Source organism: Salmo salar, chromosome 20 (genome assembly GCF_965601325.2).
Source record: "Salmo salar chromosome 20, fSalSal1, whole genome shotgun sequence".
In the NCBI taxonomy this organism is placed as follows: domain Eukaryota; kingdom Metazoa; phylum Chordata; class Actinopteri; order Salmoniformes; family Salmonidae; genus Salmo; species Salmo salar.
This window is the reverse complement of record NC_138310.1, coordinates 4,947,501-4,959,980: the sequence shown is the minus strand read 5'-3', so window position 1 is coordinate 4,959,980 and position 12,480 is coordinate 4,947,501. Positions and strand designations below refer to the sequence as shown.

General features: G+C 42.7%; 1 protein-coding gene across 2 annotated transcripts in view; it reads right to left on the bottom strand.

Annotated features, from left to right (window-relative positions):
• Nucleotides 1–5,110: 5,110 nt before the first annotated feature.
• Nucleotides 5,111–12,480, bottom strand: part of ciz1b (cdkn1a interacting zinc finger protein 1b) — a 16,212-nt gene continuing 8,842 nt past the window's right edge. For both annotated transcript variants that reach the window (XM_082966156.1, XM_082966155.1), the window contains exons 8-14: nucleotides 11,147–11,277; nucleotides 10,891–10,987; nucleotides 10,654–10,767; nucleotides 10,186–10,302; nucleotides 10,015–10,093; nucleotides 9,758–9,879; nucleotides 5,111–9,620 (exon numbers count right to left, since the gene is read on the bottom strand). In XM_082966156.1, coding sequence (XP_082822282.1) covers nucleotides 8,865–9,620; nucleotides 9,758–9,879; nucleotides 10,015–10,093; nucleotides 10,186–10,302; nucleotides 10,654–10,767; nucleotides 10,891–10,987; nucleotides 11,147–11,277 — 1,416 coding nt within the window. In that variant the 3' untranslated portion in view covers nucleotides 5,111–8,864. The remainder of the gene's footprint in view (nucleotides 9,621–9,757; nucleotides 9,880–10,014; nucleotides 10,094–10,185; nucleotides 10,303–10,653; nucleotides 10,768–10,890; nucleotides 10,988–11,146; nucleotides 11,278–12,480) is intronic.

Below are 12,480 nucleotides of genomic sequence, written 5' to 3'. Positions count from 1 at the left end.
AAAAGAATGCATGTATTGTGTAACATGATGTATTAGGTGTGTCATCTGATGAAGATTGTCAAAGGTTAGTGCTGCATTTAGCTGTTTTTTTGGTTATTTGTGATGCATGTGGTTGGTCGGAAAATGGCTGTGGCTACTTTTATGATATACTCTAACATAATCTAATGTTTTGCTTTTGCTGTAAAGCCTTTTTGAAATCGGACAACGTGGTTCGATTCAGGAGAGTCTTATAAAACGATATAATTTGAAAAAAAAATTGAAAAAAAAAATAGTAAAATTGTTATCCTGTTGGGGATAGGGGGCAGTATTTGCACGGGCGGATAAAAAAACGTACCCGTTTTAATCTGGTTACTACTCCTGCCCAGTAACTAGAATATGCATATAATTGTTTGATTTGGATAGAAAACACCCTAAAGTTTCTAAAACTGTTTGAATGGTGTCTGAGTATAACATTACTCATATGGCAGTCAAAACCCTGAGACAAATCCTGACAGGAAACTGAAATCTGATGTGTGGATATCACTTCAAACATTTGCCATTGAAACACACAGGGGGTTATGAATCATTTAATACTTCCCAAGGCTTCCACTAGATGTCCCCAGTCTTTACAAAGTGGTTTGAGTCTCCTACTATCAAAATTGACTGAAAGAGAGGCTGTGGAAAGTGGTCACAGGTGGAGGGCCATTTACCATTATGACGCCGCCGCCCATGGCTACCCTCCCCTTTCGAAAGACAATGCAAACGTCGCCATGGAATATTACTGAAGCTCTGGTTGAAAAAGGCCCGAAAGATTTATGTTATACAACGTTTGACATGTTTGAACGAACTTAAATAAAAAAAAAATTGTACATTCGTGACGCCAAGTCCTACTCAGCACGGTACATTTTCAATAGCCTTCGGAGCGCGCTAACAATTGGGACATAAATGATTAACTTCTAAGAACAAAACTACATTTGTTATGGACCTGGGATTCCTGGAAGTGCTTTCTGATAAAGATAATCAAAGGTTTTATTTACAATAGTATTTTTGATGGTTGATCATTCCAAGATGGCTCCAACATGTATAGCCTAGCCTATTTTGCTGGGTATACCACGTCGTTTATTGCAAAGTGTGATTTCCCAGTAAAGTTATTTTTAAATCTGGCAAAGCAGTGGCATTCAAGACATGTTAATCTATTTCTTTGAATGACTATTAAATGTTAACAATGTTTTCGAATAGTAATTTTGTAAATTGTAGCGCTGATTTGTCGGAAGCATTTGAGGGAAAACATTTTCTGAACGTCACGCGCCGATGTAAAATGCTGTTTTTATATACACTGCTCAAAAAAATAAAGGGAACACTTAAACACAATGTAACTCCAAGTCAATCACACTTCTGTGAAATCAAACTGTCCACTTAGGAAGCAACACTGTATGACAATAAATTTCACATGCTGTTGTGCAAATGGAATAGACAACAGGTGGAAATTACAGGCAATTAGCAAAACACCCCCAATAAAGGAGTGGTTCTGCAGGTGGGGACCACAGACCACTTCTCAGTTCCTATGCTTCCTGGCTGATGTTTTGGTCACTTTTGAATGCTGGTGGTGCTTTCACGCTAGTGGTAGCATGAGACTGAGTCTACAACCCACACAAGTGTCTCAGGTAGTGCAGCTCATCCTGGATGGCACATCAATGCGAGCTGTGGCAAGAAGGTTTGCTGTGTCTGTCAGCGTAGTGTCCAGAGCATGGAGGCGCTACCAGGAGACAGGCCAGTACATCAGGAGACGTGGAGGAGGCCGTAGGAGGGCAACAACCCAGCAGCAGGACCGCTACCTCCGCCTTTGTGCAAGGAGGAGCAGGAGAAGCACTGCCAGAGCCCTGCAAAATGACCTCCAGCAGGCCACAAATGTGCATGTGTCTGCTCAAACGGTCAGAAACAGACTCCATGAGGGTGGTATGAGGGCCCGACGTCCACAGGTGGGGGTTGTGCTTACAGCCCAACACCGTGCAGGACGTTTCGCATTTGCCAGAGAACACCAAGATTGGCAAATTCGCCACTGGCGCCCTGTGCTCTTCACAGATGAAAGCAGGTTCACACTGAGCACGTGACAGACGTGACAGAGTCTGGAGACGCCGTGGAGAACGTTCTGCTGCCTGCAACATCCTCCAGCATGACCGGTTTGGCGGTGGGTCAGTCATGGTGTGGGGTGGCATTTCTTTGGGGGGGCCGCACAGCCCTCCATGTGCTCGCCAGAGGTAGCCTGACTGCCATTAGGTACCGAGATGAGATCCTCAGACCCCTTGTGAGACCATATGCTGGTGCGGTTGGCCCTGGGTTCCTCCTAATGCAAGACAATGCTAGACCTCATGTGGCTGGAGTATGTCAGCAGTTCCTGCAAGAGGAAGGCATTGATGCTATGGACTGGCCCGCCCGTTCCCCAGACCTGAATCCAATTGAGCACATCTGGGACATCATGTCTTGCTCCATCCACCAACGCCACGTTGCACCACAAACTGTTCAGGAGTTGGCGGATGCTTTAGTCCAGGTCTGGGAGGAGATCCCTCAGGAGACCGTCCGCACAGGGGTTAAGATTATATTTGGTTGTGGTCTTACCATAAACGTTCACAAAAAGCATAACAATTATTTTAAGAATTATAGATACATTACTCCTCTATGCACTCGATATGTCCGATTTTAAAATAGAATATTGCAAAATGTGCTTCATCCGAAAAGCTAAGTACATAGCCCAGCCATCACGGCTAGCTATTTAGACACCCGGCAAGATTAGCCTTCACCAAAATCCTATTTCCTATAAGAAAAATGTTCTTACCTTTCCTGTTCTTTGTCAGAATGCACTCCCAGGACTTCTACTTCAATAACAAATGTAGGTTTGGTCCCAAATAATCCATCGTTATATCCAAATATCCTGTTTTGTTCGTGCGTTCTAGACACTATACGAATGGTAAATAACGGTCGCGCACATGGCGCATGGCGTGACAAAATGTCTAAATATTCCATTACCGTACTTCGAAGCATGTCAACCGCTGTTTAACATTTTTATGCCATTTATCTCGTAGAAAAGCGGTAATATTCCGACCGGGAATCTGCAATAAGCTAAACAGCCGAATGAAATTTCTCCACGGGGGCGAATAGTGCACGCGCCTCATTCAATGGTCCTCTGATCGGCCACTTGGATAAGGCGATAATCTGTTTCAGCCAGAGGCTGCCTCGTCATCGTTCAGGTTTCCCGGGTTCTGAGAGCCTATTGGAGCCCTGGGAATTGTCACGTTACAGCTAAGATCCTTACTCTTCAATAAACAGATGCAAGACGCACGACTCCTTGTCAGACAGGCCACTTCCTGCATGAAACCTTGTCAGGTTTTTGCCTGCCATAGGAGTTATGTTATACTCACAGACACCATTCAAACAGTTTTAGAAACTTTAGGGTGTTTTCTATCCAAACCTGAACAATAATATGCATATTCTAGCTTCTGAGTTGGTGTAGGAGGCAGTTAAAAATGGGCACATATTTTTTCCAAAATTCAATACTGCCCCCTAGCCCAAACAGGTTAATAGTCCGGAAATTACGGTAGTCACACACACATATTTAGCAGATGTTACCACGGGTGTAGCGAAATGCTTGTGTTCCTAGCTAAAAATGCAGTAGTATCGAACAATACACACAAAGCTAAAAGTAAAAGGGAATTAAGAAATATATAAATATTAGGACGAGCAATGTCGGAGTGGCATTGACTAAAATACAGTACAATAGAATATCCGTAACTTTGTCCAAATTGAAGGGGATATACACGGCAGTGACAATAACCGACGACAATTCTCGTGAGATATGGTCCCGTGTGGCTCAGTTGGTAGAGCATGGTGTTTGCAACGCCAGGGTTGTGGGTTCGTTTCCCACGGGGGACCAGTATGGAGAAAAAAAATGTATGAAATGTATGCATTCACTACTGTAAGTCGCTCTGGATAAGAGCGTCTGCTAAATGACTAAAATGTAAATATGGACGGCATTTGATTGTAAGGAATTCTAGGTCAGGTGAACAAAAGGACTTGAGTTCCTGTATATTATGATTACACCATGAGTGGTTAATCATGAAACAAGCACCCCCGCCCTTCTTCCCAGAGAGATGTTTATTTCTGTCTGTGCGACGCATGAAGAAACCCAGCGGCTGTACCGACTCCGACAAGATCATACATATGAGATGAGTAAAGCAGTATGTAAACATTACTAAAGTGACTACTGTTCCATTATTAAAGTGGCCAGCGATTTAATGTCTATGTATATAGGGCAGCAGCCTCTAAGGTGCAGGGTTGAGTAACTAGGTGGTAGCCGGCTAGTGATGGCTATTTAACCTTTTCACACCAACAAGCGGGTGTGATCATTCTACAGTGGTCCCTGCAGCATAAGCTCAACTGGTGTGATTAGAACACATTTAGAACGTCCAGTTTCGATTGACGCGACAGTCAGCATTTGAGCTAGCCACATTGTTTTTTCAGAAACATTTTGAACAAACACAGTCCTAAAAAGTTATATCCTGAATGTGACCAGTTTATTTTTGGATTCAATGTTCAGACATCACAGAAGTAGCAACAGCATACACAATCATCCAAACTGGAAAATGTAGGCTACATTAGTCCTAGCGCTAACTGAGGAAAGATTGAAGTAATGGTCATATTTAGCTGACAGAAACCACAATATGAATTAGCTAATAGCAATTACTATTTATAATTCATCAAATGGTGGATGAGCTCAACATTGATCGATATAATTGAGTAACACACTTTCTAGAAATCGTCTGTGTGGACCATTTCATTTCAGATTTTCAGTGATGTGTACACCCAGGAACTTGACGCATTCCACCATCCCCAGCTACAATAAATGCGGCTTCAGGATATGTGGTTTCCAGTTTAGTTCCTTAAGGGCCGTCGTGGTATCGGCTTGAGGGGCAATATACATGGCTGTGACTATAACCGAAGAGAATTCTCTTGGGATACCCTTGGTCGGCATTTGATTGTGAGGTATTCTAGATGAGGTGAACAAAATTACTTGAGTTTCTGTATGTCATCACAATCACACCATGAGTAGTTAATCATGAAACATACACAACCGCCCTTCTTCCCAGAGTTCTTTATTACTGTCTGCATGATGTAAAGACAACCCAACTGGATGTATGGACGGGGACAGTATATCCCGAGAGAGCCATAATTCTATGAAACAGTATGTTACAGTCCCTGATGTCGCTCTGGAAGAAAATCCTCACCCTGAACTGTTCTAGTTTATAGTCCAGACTGAACATTAGCGAGTAATATACTCGGAAACGGTGGATGGTGTGCACACCTCCTGAGTCGGACTAGAAGTCCACTCCGAATACCTCTTCTCTGCCGGTGGAGAAGGATCCAACTCGGGAAAGTCACATTCGTAATACTGGTGAGTTACCGCTGCTCTGATATCAAAAAGTTATTTCCGGCTGTATGTAACAGCACAAGAACCTATCTGGGCTAATAATGTAAGAAATAACACACAAAAAAAAGATTGCAAAGTGTTTAAGTATAATGCAGTTGATTTGCGATGATGACACAAACATATTAAGTAGGACATTCATACGAGTCTTAAAATCCAAATATAATCCAATAGTAGTGTGAATTGCACTCATAAGCAACATGTAAATAGAGGATTTTCTTTACTGGCATTCTATAATATCCCCCCCTTGTTATGCCACCAACTTGCGCCCATCGCCCTTGTGCATCAATGTTTGCAAACACAAAGGTCTCTATACTGATTTGCCGAAGTGTGTCTTCTAGCATGGCAATGCAAGTCACAAGATCAAATACATGCATCAGATGATATATTTAGTTAATTACCTAGCTTAAAATAACTTAACCCACCCTCAAACCAGCATCAATAATGTTGATCACCTCAAAGCATAAGCTACAGCGAACTGCAAATCCTAGAATAAGAATAGATGGAAACAGGTATGGCCTATACAGTTGAAGTCGGAATTGAAACTAGAATGGTCCACACACACAAAGACAGTCGTGAAGAGGGCACGACAAAGCCTATTCCCCCTCAGGAGACTAAAATTATTTGGCATGGGTCCTCAGATCCTCAAAAGGTTCTACAGCTGCAAGATCGAGAGCATCCTGACTGGTTGCATCACTGCCTGGTATGGCAATTGCTCAGCCTCCGACCGCAAGGCACTACAGCGGGTAGTGCGTACGGCCCAGTACGTCACTGGGGCTAAGCTGCCTGCCATCCAGGACCTCTACACCAGGCGGTGTCAGAGGAAGGCCCTAGAAATTGTCAAAGACCCCAGCCACCCCAGTCATAGACCATTCTCTCTACTACCGCATGGCAAGCAGTACCAGAGTGACACGTCTAGGACAAAAAGGCTTCAACAGTTTTTACCCACAAGCCATAAGACTCCTGAACAGGTAATCAAATGGCTACCTGGACTATTTGCATTGTGAGCCCCCAACCCCTCTTTTACGCTGCTGCTACCCTCTGTTTATCATATATGCATAGTCACTTTAACTATACATTCATGTACATACTACCTCAATTGGACCGACCAACCAGTGCCCCCACACATTGGCTAACCGGGCTATCTGCACTGTGTCCCGCCATCCACCAACCCCTCTTTTACGCTACTGCTACTCTGTTTATGATATATGCACTTTAACCATATCTACATGTACATACTACCTCAATCAGCCCGACTAACCGGTGCTTGTATATAGCCTCACTACTGTTATTTTTCACTGTCTTTTTACTGTTGTATTTATTTCTTTACTTACCTATTGTTCACCTAATACCTTTATTGCACTGTTGGTTAGAGCCTGTAAGTAAGCATTTCACTGTAAGGTCTACACCGGTTGTATTTGGCGCACGTGACAAATAAACTTTGATTCGATTTTTTTAATGTCCCGTTGGTAGGATAGTCTTGATCGTATATCATCCATTTTATTTTCCAATGATTGCACGTTTGTCAATAGAACGGAAGGTAGTGGAAGTTTACTCACTCACCTACGAATCTTCAGAAGGCAGCCCGATCTCCTCCCCCTTTTTCTTCATGCAAATGACGAGGATTTAGGCCCGTTCCCGAGAAAGCAGTATATCCTTCGCATCGGACTCGTTAAATAATTTATCTTTGTCCAGTTCGAGGTGAGTAATCGCTGTTCTGATGTCCAGAAGTTATTTAAGATGGTAGCAGCCACATTATGTACAAAATAAGTTAAAGTGAAAAAAAAACGAACAAATTAGCACAGTTGGTTAGGAGCCCGTAAAACGGCATCAATCGGCGCCATTCTCATTGTACTTAGTTGTACTAAGCTCATAAGGCATTTATAAATGATATTCTTCAAGAATTAATTGGTGTAAATCATCAATTGAAATAACCATTGAACAGCTGTAAATATTGTAGAGATATTGCCCCTTTAATGATCAAAAGCAAATAGTTTTGACCTGAATGGGATTGCATGTGACTGATTAGTTCAGAGCTCAAAAGGAGGCAATAGACAACGATATATACATAGACTTGATTGAGCTCATGATTCAAGGGCACTTTCTTTAACCTCACTAAGGTAGGGGGCACTATTTCCACCTCCAGATGAAAAGCGTGCCCAAAGTAAACTGCCTGCTACTCAGGCCCAGAAGCTAGGATATGCATATAATTAGTAGATTTGGATAGAAAACACTCCAAAGTTTCTAAAACTGTTAAAATAATGTATGTGAGTATAACAGAACTGAAATGGCAGGTGAAAACCTGAGGAAAATCCATCCAGGAAGTGCCATTATTTTGAAATGGCTGTTTTTCCAATGAAAGCCTATCCACCATTTAAAGGGATAGGACCCAGATTCCGTTCCCTATGGCTTCCACTAGTTGTGAACAGTCTTTAGACATTGTTTCAGGCTTTTATTCTGAAAAATGAGGGAGAATGACAACTTTGAGTCAGTGGATAGTGGGATGTCCCCAGAGCGGTTTCCTACGCACGAACGAGAGAGCGCCTTTCTTGTTTTTCTTTTATATTGACGACGCTATTGTCCGGTTGAAATATTACTGATTATTTAGGCTAAAAACAACCTGAGGATTGATTATAAACATAATTTGACATGTTTCTACGAAATTTACCGGTACTCTTTGGAATTTGTCTGCCTGGTGTGACTGCATTTGAGCCATTGGATTACTGAACAAAACACGCCAACAAAATTGAGGTTTTTGGATATAAAGAGGGACTTTATCAAACAAAACTAGAATTTATTGTGTAACTGGGAGTCTTGAGAGTGCAACCATACGAAGATCAAAGGTAAGTGATTAATTTTATTGCTATTTCTGACTTTTGTGACTAATCTATTTGGCTGGTAACTGTATGTAATGTTTTGTGTGCTGAGCGCTGTCCTCAGATAATCGCATAGTTTGCTTTCGCCGTAAAGCCTTTTTGAAATGACTCGGCGGCTGGATTAACAAGTTAAGCTTTATTTTGATATATTACACTTGTGATTTCATGAAAGTTAAATATTTATAGTAATTTAATTTGAACTTGGCGCTCTGCCATTTCACCGGATCTTGGCCAGGTGGGACGCTACCGTCCCACACCCCCTAGATAGGTTAAAGAAAACAACATATGGCCTCACTCACTGATTGGAGATCCCTTGCAATACTGTGAATGGTATCACTTAATAAAATAGTAACAAACTGTTGATTCTATTCAAACTAAACTAGGCCTACTTTACTGTAACCAAACAGGATTTGTCTGTGAAATCTTATCTTGGGCGACTCATTCAATCTCTCACACACACCCAATGTGTAGATATTCCATGAATCATCATTAACGACTTGTGTTAATTTCCTGGGTTCTGTTGGGTCCTCTCAGGTTTTTGTGTGGGTTGTCCTTGTGGATTTCATTTTGGAGGCCATCCTTTTCGATGTGGTCCTCGACTTTCCTGGCTTCATCCCAGCTGACTCCTTTAGTTCCACTTCCTCTCTGTTGACTAGTTCTTTGTCCTCGTCCAGTTCGAGTATATGTGGCATCAACAGTGTGGAGCTCTCCTGCTGCAGATGCTCTCTTTCCAAGAGGCTGCCTCGTGGTGGCTCACTTGTAGTTTGAGGCATGCTCATGTTTGTGTCCTGCTGCCCTGCAGGCAAAGCAAGAGCACATCCACCTCTGCAGGAGCATTTTTCTCCAGTCACATCATGCCCATACTCCTGGAGGCTTGGTTGGGACCTTTGGCATGGAGACTGCTTCACCGTGTTCTTCAATCCACAGCTTGAGCCAGAAGGAGGCTGGATGGCACAGCAGCACGGCCTATGGACAGCAGTATTTGGCAATACGGAGTCTGAGTCCAGCTGTTCTGAGACCTGCTGAGTGGCAGTGGAGATATTGTCCTGCTCTGCCTTGTCCTGAGTAGAGACAACAGGATGCACCTTGATTGTGGTAGAGGAGGTACCACAAGGATGTGTGTTGTCCCTAGCCATGTTGCAGTCATTTGTACAGTCATTTTCCACTTGGATAACCACCTTGTATTCTCTCATGTCAGGGGAGTCCCCCACTGTTCGGCTGCATGTCCTTGTCTTCTCGGTGTCCTCCGCAGCGGAGCTCTTTTGATTCTTCAAGGCTTTGTACTTCTAATACAGAGACATAAGAGACAGATGTGAGGAATGAAAAGAGAGCAAGCACTTTGTGGAGGCGATGTGTGTCAGTAATTGCTGCCATTTGACAACAAGACAATAAGTATGAATGCCATTGGGTCTATGGCGCATACCTGTAAGTTCTGGAAGTGTATGAGGGACTTGCAGTGAAAGTGCCTGGCCGTGGACTCGAAATAGAAGAACTTATGGCACAGTCTGCAGAGGAAACCAGCGACTGGGACAACAAAGCTTGAACCTGGAGAAAATAATGGAGAGATATGGAGGTGGGAAATGAATAACAATGCTTCGTCTCACTTTCTGTCTTACAGTTTAGTTTATTTCAATCCTTTCTGAGTGACTGGGTGTGTCATCATAGCAACAGCATAATCACCGTATTGTGTTTCGGAATCAAACGCTTCATAGTCCCCCACATGCTCTAGCGGGACTGCTCTTTGACTGGGCTGCGATCCCTGCAAAAACAGAGTGAGAAATTAAACACTTGGAAAGAAATATACACGACGCATGGCAGTTATGTTCCTTGGGAAATTTTGTCCATTAATACCCTGCTATCCTCATCCTCGTGGGTCTCCTCCTCAAAGTCATCTTCTCCCTCAAAACATCCCACTGCATCCACAGTGATGAGTTCCTCAATGACCTCTGGCTCTCCTTCCTCCCGGAGCTGGGCTCAAAAGGAAGAAATGGGGTGAATCAACATTGAGCTAAACAGTGCCCCCTGCTGGACATTGTGCTTCATGAACGGTGCATTGCTCCGTGAGGGCCAAATCCCAACTGTCTAATTTTCACTTAGTAATGCATTGAAATTTTGACTAGAGTGGCAGTTAGGATTTGCCCCTGAAGTGGCTAGTAGCCAAGCGAGCCTAGTCAATAGTCATAGATGATAAACAAGGAAAAATGCCCCAAACCAAAAACTAAAAGGTCCATGGATGGTAATGAGATTCTACAATATTTGCCATTTCATAAACACACATTATTATGCACTACTGTTGTTTATTCACATGCACGCACACACCTCCTCCACCTTCCGCTTGTGTTCTCGGGACTTCATGTGCTCCACAAACTTCCGTGGCGTCCTGAACTGGCGATTGCAGACGGTGCAGAAGGGACGTGAGGTCTGTTTTGATAGCTTAGGGCAGAGAGAAGAAAATGTTTACAATGCTATGGCTCTACCCGCTTCCATTCTCCACAAAGCCCATTTGGCCTTTTTACTCTCCCCAACCTTAGTGCTTCTCTCTGACGTCACCTTTACCTTGTGCTCCTTGGTCCTCCGGTGCTCGATGAGCTCGCCGGTAAAGTGTGTTTGGCAGGTTGCACACCAGCGCTGCACCCCTGCTGGCTTTTTGCCCCTGGAATGTAGCCAAACAGAATTTGAAAGCCACCCTGTTGCATTTGCCAGGCTGCCTGACTACTGCCAGCCCCCGTGTCTCAGTCTCACTAACACTGACAGCAGATTGTGATGATAGAGAAGTGTTGTGAGTAATATGGTAATAGAGTTTGCCCCTTACCCGACTTTGTGTGTGCCCTGTAGGGAGTCGCCAACCCGTGGTAATAGATTGGCCAGACAGGCATTGCTCACTTGCTGAATCTCCATCATACGCTGTTGATGTTCCAATCCGTTCATATGGTTCTGGAAATTCTGCAGGCAGGTGAGGGGCAGACAGACAAAATACATTTTACATCTTTTAGTTGCATGGTCTGATTGAGCTGATATGCCTGGCTCTCCGACACACTCCCAGATGGTCAGTTCCGTGACTCGTCAATTTTTTTAACTGATGCAAAGACTGGACACTTGACTTGTAAATAACCTCAACTAGAAACAATGTTTGCTCTCTTACTTTCATGTTGGCTATTTTTGATTTGATCACATCTAAAGCTCTATTTTCACTTTGTGCATCTGTTATTCATTCGTCGGTGTTGCTGCTCTCACGCCATGGTCCGCAAATACGAGTTGCTGTAGCTTTTTTCCTATGAAAATTTGTTGAATATTAGGAGTATAGTAATACTTCTGTCATTTTTGTAAAGCTCAAATTCTCCCATTTCAAGGAAACCACTTATTTGCCACCTTGATGGTTATGATGGGGAGAAAATCAGAACTGTAAATTGTTTAATCTGTAGCCAATGCTTTATAGCCTATATGGTTAACTATGGCTGGCATTGGTTACAATCTCCAACAATATCAATGTTGTCTGCTAAGGTATACGAGGGGATAGTAGACCTAGTTGGATAAGAATATCTGAATGTGCACAATGCACTGACTATTATGTGACTAAAATGGCTGACTAAAACTAGGATAATTATTATTATAATTATCCAGAGTTTTGGTCGAATGATAACTAAAACTAATGAAGGGATGAAATTACTAAAATGTGACTAAGACTAAAGGGTATTTCAAGACTAAAACTAAATCTAAAATAGCTGCCAAAATTAACACTGCTCACATTTGGTATTCACACCCCTTCCCCACATTGTTATGTTACAGCATCATTCTAAAATGGATAAAAAAACTTTTTTTTTTTTTAAAGTCCCTCAATCTATACACAGTACCCCACAAAGCAAAAAAGGATTTTAGAAAAACTGAAATATCACATTTATATAATTATTCAGACCCTTTACTCAGTACTTTGTTAATAAACCTCTTGACGTTCGCCTAGGATAGGGGGCGCCACAGCGCATTTTGAAAGAAATTCGTGCCCATTTTAAACGGCCTACTACTCAAACTCAGAAGCTAGGATATGCATATAATTAATACTTGTGGATAGAAGACACCCTAAAGTTTCTAAAACTGTTTGAATGGTGTCTGTGAGTATAACAGAACTCATATGGCAGTCAAAACCCCGCG